The sequence below is a fragment of the Scyliorhinus torazame genome, chromosome 6, assembly GCF_047496885.1.
Source record: "Scyliorhinus torazame isolate Kashiwa2021f chromosome 6, sScyTor2.1, whole genome shotgun sequence".
In the NCBI taxonomy this organism is placed as follows: Eukaryota; Metazoa; Chordata; class Chondrichthyes; order Carcharhiniformes; family Scyliorhinidae; genus Scyliorhinus; species Scyliorhinus torazame.
In genome coordinates this window covers 309,030,936-309,051,264 of record NC_092712.1, presented here as the reverse complement: position 1 = coordinate 309,051,264, position 20,329 = coordinate 309,030,936, and the positions used below count along the sequence as shown (strand labels likewise).

The 20,329-nt window shown below is 51.3% G+C and overlaps 1 protein-coding gene across 2 annotated transcripts in view; it reads right to left on the bottom strand.

Moving 5' to 3' along the window:
- acad11 (acyl-CoA dehydrogenase family, member 11) overlaps window positions 1–20,329 on the bottom strand; it is a 146,697-nt gene that overhangs the window by 107,693 nt on the left and 18,675 nt on the right. For both annotated transcript variants that reach the window (XM_072510036.1, XM_072510035.1), the window contains exons 5-10: window positions 18,940–19,104; window positions 17,881–18,028; window positions 16,448–16,569; window positions 12,802–12,908; window positions 8,815–8,929; window positions 843–920 (exon numbers count right to left, since the gene is read on the bottom strand). In XM_072510036.1, coding sequence (XP_072366137.1) covers window positions 843–920; window positions 8,815–8,929; window positions 12,802–12,908; window positions 16,448–16,569; window positions 17,881–18,028; window positions 18,940–19,104 — 735 coding nt within the window. The remainder of the gene's footprint in view (window positions 1–842; window positions 921–8,814; window positions 8,930–12,801; window positions 12,909–16,447; window positions 16,570–17,880; window positions 18,029–18,939; window positions 19,105–20,329) is intronic.

Below are 20,329 nucleotides of genomic sequence, written 5' to 3'. Positions count from 1 at the left end.
GGGCCCCAAGGTGCGTCCCGGCAGCGCTGGCTGCCAGCGGGGCCCTGCAGTTACACCCGCGCATGCGCACGGCGGCCGGAGAATGGCGTGCCGGCGTGGGAACCTATTTTGGGTCATTCTCCGCCCCCGTGTCGAGCGTGATTTTGGCGCAGAGGGTCGGAGATCCCGCCCACGGAGTTTCAGCCTGTGGACAGAGTCCGGCAGTGACAAGTTTCAGTTCAGCAGACAAAGAGAACTGAACTGGACAGTTTGCGAGCCATTGGAGAAAACTGAAACCATTAAACTGCGTGAATATGCTGTAGAGCAGTTTCTAATGGAGTCAACCACACCATGGAACAGGGTAATTGGAGAGATTCAACGTAGGAGAGTTTGAAATCTTCGCCATCAGGTCTGTCATGACCCGAGAGCGAAATGTTCTACAGAAGCGTGCCATGTTGGACTTAACGGTATCCATGGATACCAGAGGGAGCAAAGTGGTTCTCGCAGGCGACCTGTGGATTAGACCCAGCGTGACAGAGTGGTCCAACTCTCAAGAGAGAGCTTTGGGGACTGCATGTGGTGTCACGTGTTGCCAGAGACACATGTGAGATTTAGCCCTGTTGTATCAGCTAGAAAAAGTCTAGTTTATATTTTTGTATTGAGCACACTTTACCTGTTAATTTTTCTTTGACCGATGTTGATCTTGGTTTGATTGTTACAGTAAAAGTTCTGATCAAAAAATGAAAGCTTGCCTACCCGGTTGTTTCTATTGTGGTCTTGTCGGAGGTTTGACTCTTTGATGTTATTTGTCTCCATAGGGAACACAACAATAGTCACAAAGGACAAAAATCGCTTCACATTACCTTCAATGTCTGTAGAACGGGGGGTTTCTGCCATCTGAGAGCTGAGTGTTCATTCGCAGCATAGTACTCCGCAACCTCCTGGGTAAAAGAGAGCAGCATTGTTTGCATGATGGAAAGATACGGTGTACAATGTTGATTATTCATCAAGCTTCATAACATGCAGGGCGGACTGTCCGCCCTGACGGCAAACCTCTTCCCAGTGGCGATGGGTGCAAACAAGATCTCGCCACTAGCCAATTGGGGCCCCTATAAAACACCTAATGGGGAGGGGGGGGGGGGGGGGGGGGGCGGGGAGGTGGAATACCACTTACAGTGATACACAGGCTGCATCTCAATTGCAAGGATCAAAAGGTTATGGGTTCAAGTACCACTGCAGAGACCTGAGCACAAAAACCTCAGTTCACGCTCCAATGCAGCACTGAGGGAGTGCTGCACTCTCTCAGAGATGCCGTCTTTCGGATGAGGCATTAAAAACCGAGGCCCCCGTCTGCCCTCTCGCGTGGCCGCAGAGGATCCCGTGGCAACTTTGGGGAAGAAAGATGGCGAGCTATTTCTTCTGTCTGGCAAACACTTATCCCTCAAATCAACATTGTTGGAAACAGATTACCTGGTCATTGTCACAGTGCTGGGGGTGGGAGCTTCCTGTGTGCAAACTGGCTGCTGCCTTCCCTAACATTGATGTGGAGATGCCGGCGTTGGACTGGGGTGAGCACAGTAAGAAGTCTTACAACACCAGGTTAAAGTCCAACAGGTTTGTTTCGAATCGCTAGCTTTCGGAGCACTGCTCCTTCCTCAGGTGAACCTAACATTACAACAGAGACTACACTTCAGTGACTGTGAGGTGCCTCATGGTGTCCTGCAGTTGTGGATATTAACTGACTGAACATCCATCTGGTAGAAGAAGTCTGTCTTCAACACCAATTTATTCACAGGGTGAGGGCAGATTACTTTCCCTTCTACACAGCTCCCCACATCGCAGGCAAGAACCGTGAATGTGTCCCAACCTTTTTCCAATTAATATCAGCTGCCCTTAAATCACAACTCGAGCTTACACTCAATCATCACAGTATTTACAGTGAAAGGCTCCACATAAAGGGAAGATCTTCCTTCTTTTCTTGACCTTAGGTCTGGAGCTTGACCGCGTGACAATAGCATGGCAATGTAAAGACTGTTTAAGGTAATATCAAACAGTTAGCATTCCATCTCCAATACCTCACCTGCAGATAACAAATAATATCTGGGACAGTTTCGTTGGCACCTGCAGCACAGTTAGTGATCCGTCAGCCAGATCCTCCGATTCCTAGCCAGGCATTTATCAAACGCTTTGAAAAGAAGCTGGCCAGTGCTCCATTAGCTATTCTAGTTGCGGGTTTGTTCCATGTATGCCCATCACTCTGGAGGTCGGGGCTATTCCCGCTTTGAATTCTTATTCGTTAGTTTCGTCCTCGCCCCTTCTAATTATAGTTCTGTTCTGAAAGTCCAGCCTGTTTACCCCTCCATCTCGTCCGAGGTATGGGGACCCTCAGGTTTAATCACCGCCAGTCAGCTCTCCCCCTCTTAAAGGGGAAAGCGGCCTATAGTCATCTGGTACTGTGGCGACTTTACCTTTACCCGAGTGAAACCTGTTTAGTGTGGTTAGGCCTTTTATAGGAGGCCCTCAAAGTGATGATGTGGCAGGATGGTGACGTACTGGGCCAGATAAATGCTTGCCCATATTAGGGCGGCACAGTGGTTCGCACTGCTGCCTCACAGCTCCACGGACCCGGGTTCGATTCCGGCCTGTGCGGAGTCTGCGCGTTCTCCCCGTGTCTGCGTGGGTTTCCTCCAGGTGCTCCGGTTTCCTCCCACAGTCCAAAGATGTGGTCAGGTGGATTGGCCGCGCAAAATTGTCCTTCAGTGTCCAAAAAGGTTGAGTGGGGTGACTGGGTTACAGGGATCGCGTCAGGGTGTGGGCCAGAATGGGGTACACCTTCCAAGGGTCGGTGCAGACTTGATGGGCCGAATTGCCTCCTTCTGCACTGTAGAGCTTCTATGAAACACCCACTACAACAAGGCTCATGTATCAACGCGTGCGCTGGTTGAGCAGGCAATTGGACTGCTGAAGATGTGATTCCGATGCCTATATTAATCGGGAGCACCCTCCAATACAGCACCAGAGGGTGCCCCTGGCATCAGGGTAGCCTGCTGTGCTCTCCACAACTTGACACTGCAACGGGGAGACCAGCTGGACCAGGAGGAGATGGAGGAGCACCAGATCTCCTTGGATGAGGAGAATGTCAAGGAGGGCGGCGAGGGGCAACCGGCGGAGGAGGAGGAACAGCCTCAGGCAATGGCCAGCGACCCTCGTAGCTTTACGGTTCGGGGACAACACCATGGGGTGTGACGTCAACTCACTAATGTTGGTTTGAGCTCTTTTTACCCAAAAGCGGGATAATGTCCCGCACCCGAGAAGTTGGGCAGAGCGTGGGGGAGGCACAGGGGTCGCAGATTCGGGAGGTGGAGAAGGTGATGTCCGAACACAGTGATCGGGTGGTGGCATTGGAGGCAGAGGCTCTCAGGGGGTCTTTGCAAGTCGCGAAGGGCAAAGGTGGAGGAGCAGGAGAACAGATCCAGAAGAGAGAACTGCGTATCGTCGGCCTGCCTGAAGGTGTGCCATGAGATACGAGGCAAGTCTGCTGATGGGGCTGGGAGGGGAACTGGGTCTGAATTTATCACGGTGTCCGAGCGGAGCTGGCGAAGAGGCGTGCCGGGTTCAACAAGGCCAAAGCGGTGCTAGACTGAAGGCAATCCGGTTTGGGGTACTGTCCCCGGTGAAACTGTGGGTGAGGTTTGATGGCCGGGAGTACTATTTGGAAACCCCAGAGGAGGCCAGTAACTTCATCAGAGAACATAAATTGGGGGAGAACGGAATGATGTTGATGGGAGACGGAGAAGCTGGAACAGCAGAGATCGTCAATGCGGGTATTGTGGGGGGCTGGAGGGTGTGTTCTTTTGGGTGGGGTGATTTTGTCATTGTTGTCGTTTGTTAGGGGGCTATAAGTTTGTAAGGGGGGGGGGCCATCTCCCCACCAGTGGTGTTTTTCTTTTTGGAGGGGGTGACCTGTGGTTTTGGATCTGTCTTTGTTTGTGTGGGGGAGGGTGGGGTCCACGGGGAGCCAGGGATGAAAGGGCGAGGGGAGGGGTAGGTACGAGGAGCCTTCGGGGAGGAGCTGCCAAGCTGGCAGGTAATGTTGGTGAACGGAAGTGAGGTGGGGGAGCTGGCCGCGGGGGGATGGGTAAGTGGGGGTGGGGGAGGGGGATTGGACGTGGCAGTGCTGGGGACCGAACGTGGCCATGGGCGGAGAAAGGGGCCATCTTGGATGGACCCGGTTCAGGGCGAACTGTCCACGCGACCCCCAACCCTCCCTCCACTCCCCATCCCCCTTTAACCCCCCCCCCCCAACTCTCCCTTCACACACCACCCTCTCCCACCACTGTGAACCACGGGTGTGGCTAACGATGCCCTCTCTGTGTCTCCTCAGGAAAAGCTCTCGCACAATCGCCGGGAGAGGCCCAGACTAGCAGAGGTGTACCAGACATAAGAATCCTCGCCACCTTCGAGGAGCGGGCCCTGGAGGTGACAGGGGTGGCTGATGATAGAGCGGTCACCAACGCGGGGGCTGGCAGATGCCACAGAGGTGATGAACCCCGGGGCCCTATGGGCACCAACCAGGGGGAGGGGGCGCTGGGTGGCAACCTGGACCCATCCCATGGAGTGCCCCCAGAGGACCCCCACCAGGGGCATCAAAGGCCACGGGACATGGTAAGCAGCTGGCTGCCTCCACCTTAGATGTGCATCCTGGGGGCACATCTAGACATAGCGGTCGAGCTCGGAGGGCAAAGCACATCGAGCATCACCGGGGGAGGGGGGAAGAGGATGGGAGTGTAGGTTGGAAGCGAGAGGGCTGAGGGTGGGGGCCGCACCATCGGGAGAGCGTGGGGAATTGTAAAACATAATAAACACCTTTGTGCACAACTAGCATGATGCCTCTGTCACTTTCTTCCGCAATGCGGGCCGACCTCCAAACCCTTGGCCCATCTCTCCAGGCAACTCCCCTTCCCCATAGCACCAACCCACCCTCCGGCCGAGGACTTGTCCCCGGAGCTGTGTCCCATCCCCTGGATGTTCGGATGTTGGCTGCTGCGTGTGTGGTGTTGCCTCCCGCAGTGTCCAGGCATCACGGTCTGATTGGGATGCTCGGCAATGACTCCCACATGCTACGTGGCCCGCCCACCCACGGGAATCCACTTGGGTTGTGTGAAGTGCCCTATCGGCAACAGTCTTCAACCGCACGGCCACAGGCCTCGGCAGTCGGTGGGGTTTATGGGTGGTCGGTGGAGCAGACGGGCAGGGACAAGGGTTGCTCCCGGAACAGATACACACGATCTAGGGGTTGGCATGGCGGTGCCGCACACAGTTGCACCCCGATTGCCCCCTTCCCCAGCACCTCCCCGCCCCCCCCCCCCCCTCCCGTGGCAGCCCACCCCTGCGGAGGGTCCCCCACTCCCAGCCCTCGGGCTCTTTGCCTGTTTGGCGCCTGGCACGGTTCTCGTTTTCTGCCTCTCCCGCTATTCACCAGCCTCCTTTCGCTTGAGCGAGTGCAGAACAAGGCCGGAGAATCACGCCCCCTTTGTCAAAATATGGTAAAATTCCGCCCGCTTCAGAGGCAATCCTGAAAGAGCGAGAACGAACAGGAGACTGGGCATGGAGTGCCACCTTGTGGCTAGTTGTGTCTTGTACACGTTACACACACACATCTGTTGAGTAAAAACTCTCAGAAATCAAAATAAATTCCAACTATGGAGATTCATAAGACAACAGTGAATTTATGTCAAAGAATCTGAAGCAACAATCAATAATGGAGTGAGAAAGGCCAGGGAAAAAGTCTCAACTTTTTAAAAGCCATTTGTTAGATGTGGGCGTCTCTGGCCAGCCCAGCGTTTATTGCCCACCCTTAATTGCCCTCGATATGCTGCCTTCGTAAACCGCTGCAGTCTGTGCCATGCAGGTACACCCATAGCGCTGTTAGGGAGGAACTTTGGTGCAGTGCTCCCTCAGTCCTGCCTCTGCAGTGGTGCAGTGCTCCCTCAGTGCTGCCTCTGCAGTGGTGCCTCTGTAGTGATGCAGTGCTCCCTCAGTGCTGCCTCTGCAGTGGTGCCTCTGCAGTGATCCCTCAGTGCTGCCTCTGCAGTGGTGCCTGTGCAGTGGTGCAGTGCTCCCTCAGTGCTGCCTCTGCAGTGGTGCCTCTGCAGTGATGCAGTGCTCCCTCAGTGCTGCCTCTGCAGTGGTGCCTGTGCAGTGGTGCAGTGCTCCCTCAATGCTGCCTCTGCAGTGGTGCCGTGCTCCCTCAGTGCTGCCTCTGCAGTGCTACCTCTCCAGTAGTGCAGTGCTCCCTCAGTGCTTCCTCTGCAGTGGTGCAGTGCTCCCTCAGTGCTGCCTCTGCAGTGGTGCAGTGCTCCCTCAGTGCTGCCTCTTTGGTGATTGTGCCCCCTCAGTACTGCCTCTCCAGTGGTGCAGTGCTCCCTCAGTGCTGCCTCTCCAGTGGTGCAGTACTCCCTTAGTGCTGCCTCTGCAGTGATACAGTGCTCCCTCAGTGCTGCCTCTGCAGTGGTGCCTCTGTAGTGATGCAGTGCTCCCTCAGTGCTGCCTCTGCAGTGCTGCCTCTCTGGTGATGCAGTGCTCCCTCAGTGCTGCCTCTGCAGTGGTGCAGTGCTCCCTCAGTGCTGCCTCTGCAGTGGTGCAGTGCTCCCTCAGTGCTGCCTCTCTGGTGATGCAGTGCTCCCTCAGTGCTGCCTCTGCAGTGGTGCAGTGCTCCCTCAGTGCTGCCTCTACAGTGCTGCCTCTCTGGTGATGCAGTGCTCCCTCAGTGCTCCCTCAGTGATGCCTCTGCAGTGGTGCAGTGCTCCCTCAGTAGTGATGCAGTGCTCCCTCAGTGCTGCCTCGGCAGTGCTGCCTCTCTGGTGATGCAGTGCTCCCTCAGTGCTGCCTCTCCGGCGATGCAGTGCTCCCTCAGTGCTGCCTCTCTGGTGATGCAGTGCTCCCTCAGTGCTCTCTCTGCAGTGGTGCCTCTGCAGTGATGCAGTGCTCCCTCAGTGCTTCCTCTGCAGTGGTGCAGTGCTCCCTCAGTGCTTCCTCTGCAGTGGTGCCTCTGCAGTGGTGCAGTGCTCCCTCAAGTCATGAAGCCACAGAAGCTACGGAGATGGGTCAATGGACTTGGCTCCATCCAGATGCCTCACAGCTCCACCTGATTACTCCATCATATTGAGAAGAGATGGATTGTTCCTCTCTCCTGTTATCACCTTGAGGTACACAGCCAGGCAGGAAGAGCTGGTCACCTCATGGTGACGGCAGTGTCGTGGTATTGTTACTGGACTAGTAATCCACAGACCCTGGGTAAGGCTCTGGGGACCTGAGTTCAAATCCCACCACGGCAGATAGTGAAATTTGAGTTCAATAAAAATCGGGAATTAAAAGTCTAATGAAAACCTATCAGGTTCACTAATGCCCTTTAGGGAAGGAAATCTGCCACCCTTACCTGATTTGGCCTACATTTCTTAAACTGCTACCCTGAGGTCCAGCGATCTTCATCATCTGCGTCCCGCCCTCGTACAACGCCGGCGCCATCCAACTCTAGGGCAGTCCACGATCATCATGCATTGAAGGGATTTTTCGCAGCCTTCCTCCCATATCAACCAGAGTGACAATTCACCTGCACCCTCTCGACAGTGGAAATGGCAGGCCCGCTGAATAAGTGGGAGATCACAGCAGGCCAGAGGAAACTAAAATAGACCGTGCCCTCGCCGCTACGTTACAAGGAGCTGAACAACTGCGAGAGTCCGCTGCTCCTCACATGTCTGGTGATGTATTTTTCCTTTCTCATCGAGTGTGGTTTTTAATGAGCAAGCAATATACCCACAATGAATTTCCAAATGCACAATTTGAGCAGTGTTCAGCCTCAGCACATCTTCACCACAGAAGTGGTAAACCGACTTAATCTGCAAAGTTTAACGTCATTTAACGTTTGAAGGATTTGTTTCTGGGGGAGCTGGAATCTCTGAGTGTGCGATGCCCATGCTGTGTGGGAGGTCTGGCCCGTTCTGTGTCCGGGATATTTGGAGTGTCTCCAGCTGCTTTCCCTCAAGGTTTTCCGAACTCGAGGATCAGCGGTTGACCTACCACGACACACAAGCAGGTGAAGGGATCCCGGAGCTGGTCATCTCGTAGGCCACAGGCCTGCGAACTGTGACTCGTGAAGGGGCGGCACGAGACGCTGATCGTCATTGGCCATCAGAGAGCTGGCAGAGAAACATTTACGAGAACGGTTTTCAGGATGAGGGTTGTGTGGATAGATGGGGGAAGTTGGAATTCCTCTCTTTAGAGGGGATTGGGGGGAGAGCTGTACAAACCGCTGAGGGGTCTAGACAGAAGAGACAGAGAGAAAGAAACGTCCGATTGGTGGGAGGGTCGCAAAACAAAGGTCATCGATTCAAAATGAGTGTCAAAAGAAATAAAGGCATCACGAGGGGGAAAAACTCTTCTTCTGGGATGCACGGCCAGAGAACCTAAATTATTAGAAGATCAGAATTAGGAAGAGGAGTTGACCACCTGGTCCAGCTTTCAAAAGAGATATTGGGTAATTATCTGAAGAGTAAAACTGTACTGCTACCCGGCTGGGAAGGGCAGGTGGAGAGGTAGGGGGAGGTCGGGGGGGGGGGGGTGCGGGGGAAAGTGGGCCCAGCTGAGTTCTCTGGCAGAGAGCCAGCACAGATACACTAGGCTGAATGGCCTCCATCTATACTGGGCCACTTCCACGGTCATACATAGGCCGCCCCTGAAACTGTGGCTGGAGCCTCTGATGGTGCGAGTGGACTTCACCCAGGCCCCAGCTCTACAAATCGTTCACCCTGTGGGCGATAACGTCGGGTTCCGTACCTGCTCTGCCGGGTACAGGTGCCGCTCCGTGAACTCCTTCAGCTGCCCGAGAACGTGCTGCCCCTCGACGGACGGGCGAAACAAGCTTTTTGTCATGGAAAACAAATCCGTGTTCCTAAATCAAAGAGAGCACACGATTTAGGATGAGTCAACTCTCTGAAACAGTGGGAAATCGAGGGAGATCTCAGTTGGTAATGAGCATCAGCAGGGACACGGGGAGATTAAGCTCATTCTGCTGGTAGCTAAGTCAAACCGGGTACAAAAGCGGATCGCAAAATAGGCAGGTGGAGTTTCGTGTCCTCGGAGAAAAGTCCAGGCTGCTCCGCTGGGCAATCCTTGGATAAAAGTGTGGACGTCCACTGAGAAAATCCCCATGTGTCGGAAGGAGTCACATCCGAGGGATGTACGGGTCAGAGAGGCGGCAATTGTACTGTTGCACGAATTCAACAACGTGCAATGCCACTGAGCATGGCCCACTGCTGGAAGTCCAGAGTCAATCACTTTTACCTTGCGGTACTCCAAACGGTATCTTAGACAGTCTGTCAATTTACCACAAACAGGAAAACGTCGCCGCATTTGCAGGCCTTTGCAATCAAAGCAGCCTGCCATCGGAATTCATACGGAATCTAACAGGGGTAAGAACCAGTCAAATAAGAATATAAATCTAGATGAGAAACTGCAAACAAAAACAGGAAACGCTGGGCAATCTCAGCTGATCCGACAGCAGCTGCGGAGAGAGAAACAGAGCTGACGGTTCGAGTCTGGGTGACTCTTTGTCCAAGCGGATGAGTCATCCAGTCTGGAGACGTCAGCTCCCTTCTCTCTCCACAGATGCTGCCAGGCCTGCTGAGATGGTCCAGCACTTTCTGGTTTGGTTTCAGATTCCAGCATCTTTCTTGATGAGAAACTGCCAAGGTGGCTGTGATATGAAGGTACAAACATGTGAATTAGGAGGACTAGGCCATTCGGCCCTCGAGCCTAGTCACGGCTGACCCGTGTAGCCATCCGGGATGGCCACGTCCCGATTACAAAATGGACACTTGCAAAGAATGCAGGGAAAATTGGACAATGCTAAGAAACAAGCAGGTGCAAGCTCCGTCTGTTGATTAGAACCTTAAACTCTCAGACAGGACAGAAACTACCGAACAATCTACATACTGATGAGCCATCTCCGGGGACAAAAGGGAAACATTTAGATACACAATGTTAAGGCAGACTCCCCGACGCCAGAAGAAGCTAAGACAAAGCAGACTGACGGTCACCAGGACATGCCCAGCGATCAGGGAACCACCCCTCTATTGGAGGAAAATCGATACAAATGATTGGGGAAAGACCCAATTAGTTGAGGCCAAGTTCAAGGTCCGCCCAAAAGCACGCAAAGCCCTTTTTAGTATAAAAGGTATCCCCCAAGGGAGAACCGCCCTCCTTTGGCTCTCAGCGAGGAGAGAGACCTGCCTTGCAGCTGCATCAGACCAAGTAAGTCCCAAGTCAACGCACGCTACGAGATAGACGCTCCTAGTTGCTACCCTGTAAACAGCTCAACCCAGCAGCCTCAGAACTGAGCAACGGCCATTGTTCCTCTGACTGAGTGGGCGCCCGAAGCTAAGTATAGGCCTTAGTAATAGTGGTAGTTTAGTTTGTAGAGTTTATGCGCGAGTAGATTTGACTGTGTGTAAATAAATGAGCATTGCTTTTGAACTTACTAACTGGTGTATCGAGTCATTGATCAGTATTCGGTTCTGAACCTTGCGGCGGTGTCGAAAGATACCTGGCGACACTTGAGCAAATGTGATTAAACAGAGCCAAATTAAGAGCCAACCAAAAGTTAGCAACACCTGACTGTAACCTCTACCTCACGTCCCGCCGACCCAGTTAACCTTTCACCCCCTTGTTAATCAAGAATCTATTAGCTCTGCCTTAAAAACATTCAAAGATTCTGCATCCACTGCCTTTTGAGGAAGAGAGATCCAAAGACTCACAACCCTCTGAGAGAAACAAATTCTCCTCATCTCTGTCCCAAATGACTGACCCCTTATTTTTAAACAGTGAGCCCCTAGTTCTCGATTCTCCCACAAGAGGAAACATCCTCTCCACACCCACCCTGTCAATACCCCTCAGGATCTTAAAAGATTTTAATCAAGTTGCCTCTCACATTTCGAAACCCCAGCGGATACAGGCCTAACCTTTCCTCATAAGACAGCCTGACCATTCTTAGTATTAGTCTAGTAAACCTTCTCTGAACTGCTTCCAACGCATTCACATCTTTCCTTAAATAAGGCGACCAATACTGTACCAGTACTCCAAATATGGTCCCACCGACGTCCTCTCCAACTGGAGCAAAACCTCCCTACTTTCTTATTCAATTCCCCCTCAAAATAAATAACATTTTATTTGCTTTCCTAATCACCTGCTGTAGCTGCATTTTGTGATTCATGCATTAGGACGCCCAGATACCTCTCGAGTCCCAGAGTCACCATTTAGATAATACGCTTCCTTTTTATTCTTCCTGCCAAAATGGATCTTTTCAAATTTGCCTTGTCCACTTGCTTAACCCGTCTGTGTCCCGTTGGAGCCTATTTCACAACTTACTTTCAGACCTCAAGGTAAAGTCACCATAGTCCCTGATGACCACAGGCTGCTTTCCCCTTTGAGGGGGAGAGCTGACCGGTGGTGATTTAACCTGAGGATCGCCACACCTCAGGCGAGGGGCCTTCATGAATAACCTCAGCCGGTACGGGAATTCGACCCGCGCTGCTGGCCTCGCTCTGCATCATGAACCAACTGTCCAGCCAACTGAGCTGAACCGGCCCCCATCTTCCTATCTTTGCGTCGTCAGCAAATTTAACAACCATACCTTCAGTCACCTTCATCCAAGTCATTTGCATGAATTGTGAAACATTGGAGTTCCAGGGCTGACCCCTGTGGCACTCCAAAAAAGGCCCATTTATGCCTCCCCTCTGTTTCCTGTTAGCTAGCCAATCTTTAACCCATGCCATCCTGGTGGAGAGAGGCGCATTCATAATGCGATCAAACAGGCCGAGTGTGTCAACCTGCAAATCTTTCCAAACGCGCCAATGGCTGGCGGTCAGGGCGAGGGATTCCTGGTCAGCCATACCGGATGTGGAGTGGCGCTCCCTCAAAGCTATAAACCTCCGGTGACAGACTATTCCGGGAATTACTAACTATGGGAACAGGCGAAGGTCTGCCTCAGTGAATTGGAATATTCTTGGTGTGAATAATGTGAGTTGTATTGTGGTGTCTCTCCTACACGTGTTAGCAAGTCAGGAATCCGCTTGCGGCCTGTTCAGTTCAGACCGGGTCAGACAGCTTTATGCTCAGGTACAGGATCAGGTGAGCAGTGGCGTAGTAGTGGGGAGACAGTGGTGTAGTGGTGTTGTCACTGGACTAGCAAACCAGAGACCCAGAGTAATGCTCTGAGGACCCCGGTTCAAATCCCACCATGGCAGATGGTACAATTTGAATTCAATAAAAATCTGGAATTAAAAGTCAAATGATGAGCACAAAACCATTGTCGATTATCGTAAAAACCCATCTGGCTCACCAATGTCCTTTAGAGAAGGAAATCTGCCGTCCTTACCTGGCCTGGCCTACATGTGACTCCAGACCCACAGCAATGTGGTGACTCTTAACTGCCCCCTCAAGGGCAATTAGGGATGGGCAATAAATGCTGGCACAGCCAGCTATGCCCACATCTCATGAAGAATTTTTTTAAAAAAAGTTACCCACAAATAAGTCAATTCACACTGGACTATGGTAGGGGTTCAGCCCAGGCTGGGATAATGGAAGTTTCCAAATCCAAAGCAAAACTTGCCGCTGAAATGTTAAAGCTCATCACTGGTATGAAAATTGAAACAACGGTTACAAAAAGAGAAATCTAGAGATAAAAATCCTGTGCGCAATTTGACAATGCTGATGCTCTGCTGACTGACGTGGTGGTTTGAGGTTGTTCTCTAACCGTCCTCTTACCGATTTGAGATTCGCAGTCCAGCTTCTGCCAGAGGCTTTGTGGTTTCACCATACACGTGTGCATTCTCAGCGCTAGCATTTCTGAGCAGGAATCGAGCATACACACCCTGGAGGGGGAACAAAAGAAGCCACTATTATTGTTGCATCGACAATAAAAGGAGCATTTGAATTCCTGGAAATGATGAAATAACGTGGACGGGATTCTCCCGTTTGCTGACGCCCGAAATCGCGAAACGCGATGGGTGGAGAATAGGTTCCGACGCCAATATCGAGGTGGGCGTCAATTTGACGCCAAATCGCGATTCTCTGTCACCTCGATAGCGGCGTCAATGAGTACCGGAACAGTAAACACCATTTGCATATCATTAGCGGCCCCGGCCCAGAATTCTCCGGGGCCTCCGCGATGCTCCGCCTCCGAAGGGCCGAGCTCCCCGACGCCGCGGTTCACTTGCGCTTTTAAAAATAGTGAAACCGGCATCGTGGCTGCTGAGGGAGAGAGCGGGGGTACGGAAAGGGTGCAACGTCACCATAGTTTTCCGACAGTCGTGCCGCTGGCCAGGGGCCTTCTGTCAAGGCCGGGGGGGGAGTAGCGGGGGGTGGCCAGGAGGTGGGTTGTGGGGTCGGGGTGGACGGGCATGGAACACCATTGCCGCCGCTGGCAAAGCGGCCACGCAGCTGCGCACACTGCTGTTAGCTTTGGGGTGCCATATAGGTCCCCCCCCCCCCCTCCCCAGGGCACCCCCCCCCCCCTAGGTGCCCTCTGGCCCCAGCCGGCCCGTCAGCTGTATGGGCGCACTGCAGCACATCCAATACCACCTTGTTGGCTGGGATAAGTGTGTGTGGGGAGTGTAATGTGTATATATGTGGTTGCAGATGGTCGGCCTCCTGAGTGTCAATCACGGACCCGCCGAATCCTGCATCGTCTTTCATTGGAATCGATTGTGTTCCACGTGGCGTTGGTGCTGGCTCCTCAATAGTAGCGGAATGGGTCCAGGTTCGGCACCAGTTTTGCTGTCGAGAAAGTCCACGAATTCAGCGTTTGCGTCCACAGTCTCAGGAACGGAAAATCCTGCCACACACTTTTCAAAACACTTGCTGAGAGTTCAAAATTAATCACACAAATCTTTGCTGGAAGGATCACAGATATCGTGGTACATGTGGTGGTATGTATTAGGGGTAATACGGTACACCACGTGTCGACAGGCTATTGGTGGAGGGATGCCAGGTCCTGATAGGATCTGCCACCTACTGGACTCCACCCAGAAATGCCGGTATAAGAACCCAGTTTTTCCCTCCATTTCCCTCAGCAGTTGCATTCTGTAACCACGCTGCTGGGGATAAAGTTCTGCTTAATAAAGCCTTCAATTGACATTACCTCAACCTGCCTCGCGTCATATTGACAGTGCTACAGTACACAGAGATAACGCCTTCAGCACTCACTGGATATAGATTGAGCTTTTTAAAGTTCATCCATTAGCAGCTCGTGCTGCCATTCCTGGGCTGCTGTCTGCAGATTGTATTCTCCTGGAATTTTTCATCCTTTCCTCATGCTCCTGCGTCACTTTATAGCTGTATCTGTGACAGCCGTAGGTCAGCTGACTCTGTCTCCCGGATGAGATACTGAACTGAGGCCTCGTTTGCCCTCTCAGGTGGATGTAAAGATCCCATGGCACTGTTTTGAAGACGGTAAGGGAGTTCTCCCCGGTGTCCTGGCCAATATTAATCCCTCAATCAAAATGACGAAAAACAGGCTATCTGGTCATTTGTCGCATTGCTGAGTGTGGGAGCTTCCTATGCGCAAATTGCCTTTCCCACATTACAAACACTGGCTACACTTCAAAAAGTACTTTATTGGCAGTAAAGGGCTTTGAGATGGTCCGGTGGCCATGAAAAGAGCTATAGAAATGTAAGTCCCCCTTCGCCCTTTGCCCTTTCAGTTAACTTCATTTTATTCATTCACCTGACCAGTTCTTCAGGGAAAGTCGAACCACAAGGTTGTTTTTGAAAGTAGCAAGGGAAGTGGGAATTAAGGTACGGCATATTCTTGGTGGAGAGAAATGCATTCATAACCTGATCAAACGGGCGGAGTGCGTCAACCTGCAAATCTTTCCAAACACGCCAACGGCTGACGGTAAGGATGGGAGAGACTCCTGGTCAGCCATACTCGATATGGAGGAGCCCACTCCAAGCTATAAACCTCGAGTGACAGACTCGTGAACATTTCCAGGTATTACCGGCTTTGGGAACAGGCGAACGTTGGCCTTCGAGCACTACTAGAAGCGGGAAGAGAATTAGGATATTCTTGGTGCACATAATGTGAGTTGTATTGTGTCGCCTCTCCTGCAACGTGTTAGCAAGTCAGGAATCCACTTGCGGCCTGTTCAGTTCAGTTCGGATCAGAGAGCTTTGTGCTCAGGTGCAGGTTCAGATGCTGTACCCCCAAGAAAGGGTTTAATTTACAGGGAACGTTTTCTCAAGTTGACCCTGTCCCTCTCTGTTCCCGCAGTGACAGGATTCAGTTTCGTTCAGCACAGTGATTTGATCCTGCGAAAGCCTCACAAAACTTCCCCTCCGTCTTCCACCCACCACCTCTGGACGGGAACACCGGTTTGGTTTTTGCCCACTTGTTTAACCTGTCTGTGTCCCGTTGTAGCCTACTTACGTCCTCTTCGCCGACACTGCTGACTGGAACCTCACTGATTTGCATGACTGACGATTCTCCAGGAACCGGCACGGCGGCACAGTGGTTAGCACGGCTGCCTCACAGCGCCAGGGACCCAACTTTTGGTTACGGCCTCGGGGGTGACTGCGTGGAGTTTGCACTTTCTCCCCGTGTCTGCGGCGGTTTCCTCAGGGTGCTCCCATTTCCTCCCACGGTCCAACAATGTGCAGGCTTGGTGGATTGGCCATGATAAATTGCCCCTTAGTGTCCCAAGATGTGCAGCTCAAGTGGGGTTACGGGGATAGAGTAGGCATGGGTAGGGTGTTCTTTCCGAGTGTCAGTGCTGATTCGATGGGCCATAAGGCCACCTTCTGCACTGTAGGGATTCCATGGAACTTCGCCAAGTGGCTATTATTCACATGGGCCAGCAGTCAGCATTTTAAGCTGCCGTTCAGTGCTTCCCACGAGCAGTTTCTGTGGGCACACCACTTGCCGAGGGAATTCAGTATTCCACTGGCTCTGACACATCTTGCTAAATCACCTTGGAGCACACCCAGACGTTGAGTGGATCTCCCCAACTACCCAGGGGAGATGAAAATCAAAAGAGATGCACAGCCAGCATGTTATGGTGCATCTCTCTACGGGACGTTTTTAGACTAGGATTGATGGCAGCATTGGGCACCCATACCATACCCTTCTCCTGACCAGAGACGGCGCACAGGGTAACAAGACCCAAATAATCAAGAGATATTCTGGGTTTGGGGCAGCCAACCCCCTCCTCGATCGAGTGTGGAGGAAAACAGAGGCTTGGTGGCAGCACAGACCTTCGTGCCAACGGCTGGTGATCCAAACGGTGGAACCGCCCCAGCTTATCAGCAAGGGCCCAGTCCGTGAGACTGGGAAGGTCTGTTTCTAGGTGGCCAACTTTTCACTTCAGTATCTCAAAGACAGGTCTTCAGCCCTTTTGCAGATCAAAATCCTTACCTGTGCTATGGACGCAATTTTAAAAAAGGACAGAGCCAGGAAGAAGTTCCAGTTGAGGAGAGGAGTAGACAGACCTCGACACCGTCTGTACACAATGATCAGCTCCTCGCATCTTGGAATTCCTGCAAAATAAAGATAGCGGGATGTTATAACCTGCCTACTGACGATTGGCTGGGAACTAATGACTATCCCACAATCCTATGGGAGTATGAACTTCCCCAATGAGGGGGGCGGAGAAACTCCTACTATAAATAAGCTGGCCAGTCCAGGAACCAGGAGGAAGGAGAAGGTAGCAAGGGAAGTTACTGCTACTGTTATGTATATATTGTTATAGTAAATAAACGTAATTATTTTGTATCCTTAAAACTCGTGCTGGATTCTTCGGGGCCCTTACAAAAGCGGGGAAACTTGAAGCAAACATTCCTCCACCGACACCCACTCAAATGCCTTGTTACAGACTGATCTATACTTCTATCTGTAATTGTTTGATCTCCATTCTTTACCTTTTGATGTGCAGAATCGCACCCGATATACCCAGCCTCCAAATCAGGATTACCAACGCATGTCAGCCAATTTTCGAACACAAACACACACACGCAATGTCAAACCATGATCGCACCCCTCCCACCACCCTCGCTGTCCTTCCCCCGCGACTAGTGTCACTTCTGGCTGGGCAGATTAGTGGCAGCATTGGGCACCCCTACCATACCCATCTCCTGACCAGAGATGTTGCACCCTTTCCGTCCCCCTCTCTCTCCCTCAGCAGCCACGATGCCGGTTTCACAATTTTACAGGGTAACAAGACCCAAATAATCTAAAGATATTCTGGGTTTGAGGCAGCCAACACAGTGAGCCGTGAACACAGCCCAGTCCATCACACGAACCTGCCTCCCATCCATTGACTCCATCAACACCTCCTGCTGCCTGGGGAAAGCGGGCAGCATAATCAAAGACCCCTCCCACCCGGCTTACTCACTCTTCCAACTTCTTCCATCGGGCAGGAGATACAGAAGTCTGAGAACACGCACGAACAGACTCAAAAACAGCTTCTTCCCCACTGTCACCAGACTGCTAAATGACCCTCTTATGGACTGACCTCAGTAACACTGCACCCTGTATGCTTCATCCGATGCCGGTGTTAATGTAGTTACATTGTGTACCTTGTGTTGCCCTATTATGTATTTTCTTTTATTTCCTTTTCTTTTCATGTACTTAATGATCTGTTGAGCTGCTCATAGAAAAATACTTTCACTGTACCTCGGTACACATGACAATAAACAAATCCAATCCAATACTGCATGGAGTTTGGCAAAACAGGCTACCTTCTCTCGGGTCCAACGCTGACAGAAATGGCCCATTTTCAGGGCCTCTCTAACTAACTATAACTAAACTATTCAACAGTGTGAGGATATAATGCTTCTACAATAACTTACCCTCCACATCCTGAAGAACACTGTTACTGTTCTTTCCTGGAAAAGACATTCCCCTGGGCCAATAGAAAGGAATGCAGGCATAGGCCAGGTCCGCAATTGGATTTCCAATGGTAGAGAGCTCCCAGTCTAACAAAGCAACGACTCGAGCCTGGGGTTTAAACACATAACTTGTTATGGTGAAGCAAATCAACTAAACACAAACACACATTATATGAGTAAGCTTCAAGACCAAAATGAGCAAATTCTGCACAGGTGTCCCTCTGTCTTTGGGAATGTAGAAGATCGTCGGTAAAAACACAAGAAAAGGGAGGAGTAGATTATCTGGCCCTTCGAGTCTACTCCATCATTCAACAAGATGGTGGTTAATCTCCTACCTCAAATGCAATTTCCCACACTGTTCCCATATCCCTTAATTCTCTCACTACCCAAAAACCTATCGACCTCCGTCTTGATCTCAATGACTGAGTAGCCACGGCTCTCTGAGGGTCGGGAATTCCAAAGATTCCTTACCCTCGGATTGAAGAAATTCTCCTTATCCCAAGAATGTTGACCCCGTATTCTCAACACTCCAACCAGGTCAAACGTTTTCTCACCATCCACCTTGTCAACACCTTAAGAATATTACACTTATGAATCAGATCACCTCTCACTCTCCTAAGCTCAAGGCAATATCAGCCTTGCCTACTTAACTGCTCCTCAAGAGGACAATCCCCTCTGTAATCAGTCCACTGAACCTTTGTCGCGCTCACTCGAGAGCAAGGCTGTTCTTCCCTGGGTAGGGAGACCAAAGGTGGTCCAGATGTGGCCTCAATAATCGCAGATACATGGCAACCATGCTCGGAATAACTAGAGATAGAATGAGGACTGTGAAGTACTCCAAAACTTGCAAATCAGACACGATGGCCAAAGTTTTCCAGCCCCCTGCGGAGAACCGGATGTGAAGAGCCACCCAAGCCTTGGTGGACTTCGTCCGGACCGGAAGATCCCATCAGTGGGAGGGGCCTGGAAACTCCGGCCTCCGAGGGGCCATGCTGAAGGTAAGGGCAGAGCAGGAGTTACCTCAGTGGGGTGAAATATTAAGTTTTCAATCCGGAAGTCGCCGTGGATTATCGTTGCTTGCTGTTCGTTGTCCGGCAAATTGTTGGCCAGCCACTCTGCTAGCTCGTTCATGGCAGGAATGTCATCAGTAACTGCAGCCTTGTATTGAGCCGTCCATGTTAAAACCTGAGTTCAGAGAGAGAAGATGCAGTTCGTTTCCAGTGCTCTGACAGTACTTTTAAACAGGTCATCGGTGCACCATTCTCAAATGACAGGGAAAAGTGTTACTGCGGCGCTTCCCAAACTGTTTTCCACTGTGACCCCATTTTAACACTTCAATAGGAAGATGGCCACAGAAAACAGCAAAAGAGCAATAAAATAACATTCGGTAGATAATTGTTAAAACTTGCCTAGTATGGGCCAACATAAATTAATACATCATATAAAATAGGTGTTCTCTCATAACTGCAATGAAGGTGCATCTGATGCCCTCACTGTTAGCATGTCCAAAAGCCCGCACACAGAATACATTTGGATTCACCGACCTATATACTTTTTTTTAAATTTAGAGTACCCAATTATTATTTTTTTTCCAATTAAGGGGCAATTTAGCGCGGCCAATCCACCTAACCTGCACATCTTTGGGTTGTGGGGGTGAAACCCACGCAGACACGGGGAGAACGTGTAAACCCCACACGGACAGTGACCCAGGGCCGGGATTCGAACCCGGGTCCTCAGCACTGCGCCACATGCCGCCCACCTATATACCTTTTTATTAATTCAAGGATATGGGTGTCGCTGGTTATGCCAGCATTTATTGTCCATCACTAATTGCCCTTCAGAAGGTAGTGGTGAGCTGCCTTCTTGAACCGCTGCAGTCCATGCAGTGTACGGTACACCCATAATGGAGGGAGTTCCAGGATTTTGACTCGGGGACACTGAAGGGACGGTGATATATTTCCAAGTCAGGATGGTGAGTGGCTTGGAGGGGAACTTCCAGGTTGTGGTGTTCCCATGTATCTGCTGCCCTTGTCCTCAGATGCTAATGATCGTGGATTTAGAAGGTGCTGCCGCAGGAGCCTTGGTGAGTTCCTACAGTCCCTCTTGACACGGCTGCCACTGTGCACCGGTGGTGGAGAGAGGGAGTGTTTGTGAATGTGGTGCCAATCAAGCTGGCTGCTTTCCCTTGGATCCTGAAATATATCACCGTTCCTTCACAGACGCTGGGTCAATATCCTGGAACTCGATACCTTTTGAGTGTTGTTGGAACTAGATTCATCCAGGGAAGTGGAGAATATTTCATCACACTCCTGATTATGTTGAAGATAATCCCAGGGTTTTTTCCTGGTCTGTGCTCAGTTAACTGATCCCAGTTGGGGCCAGAATGGGGGGGAGGTCCACATTCAGTCTC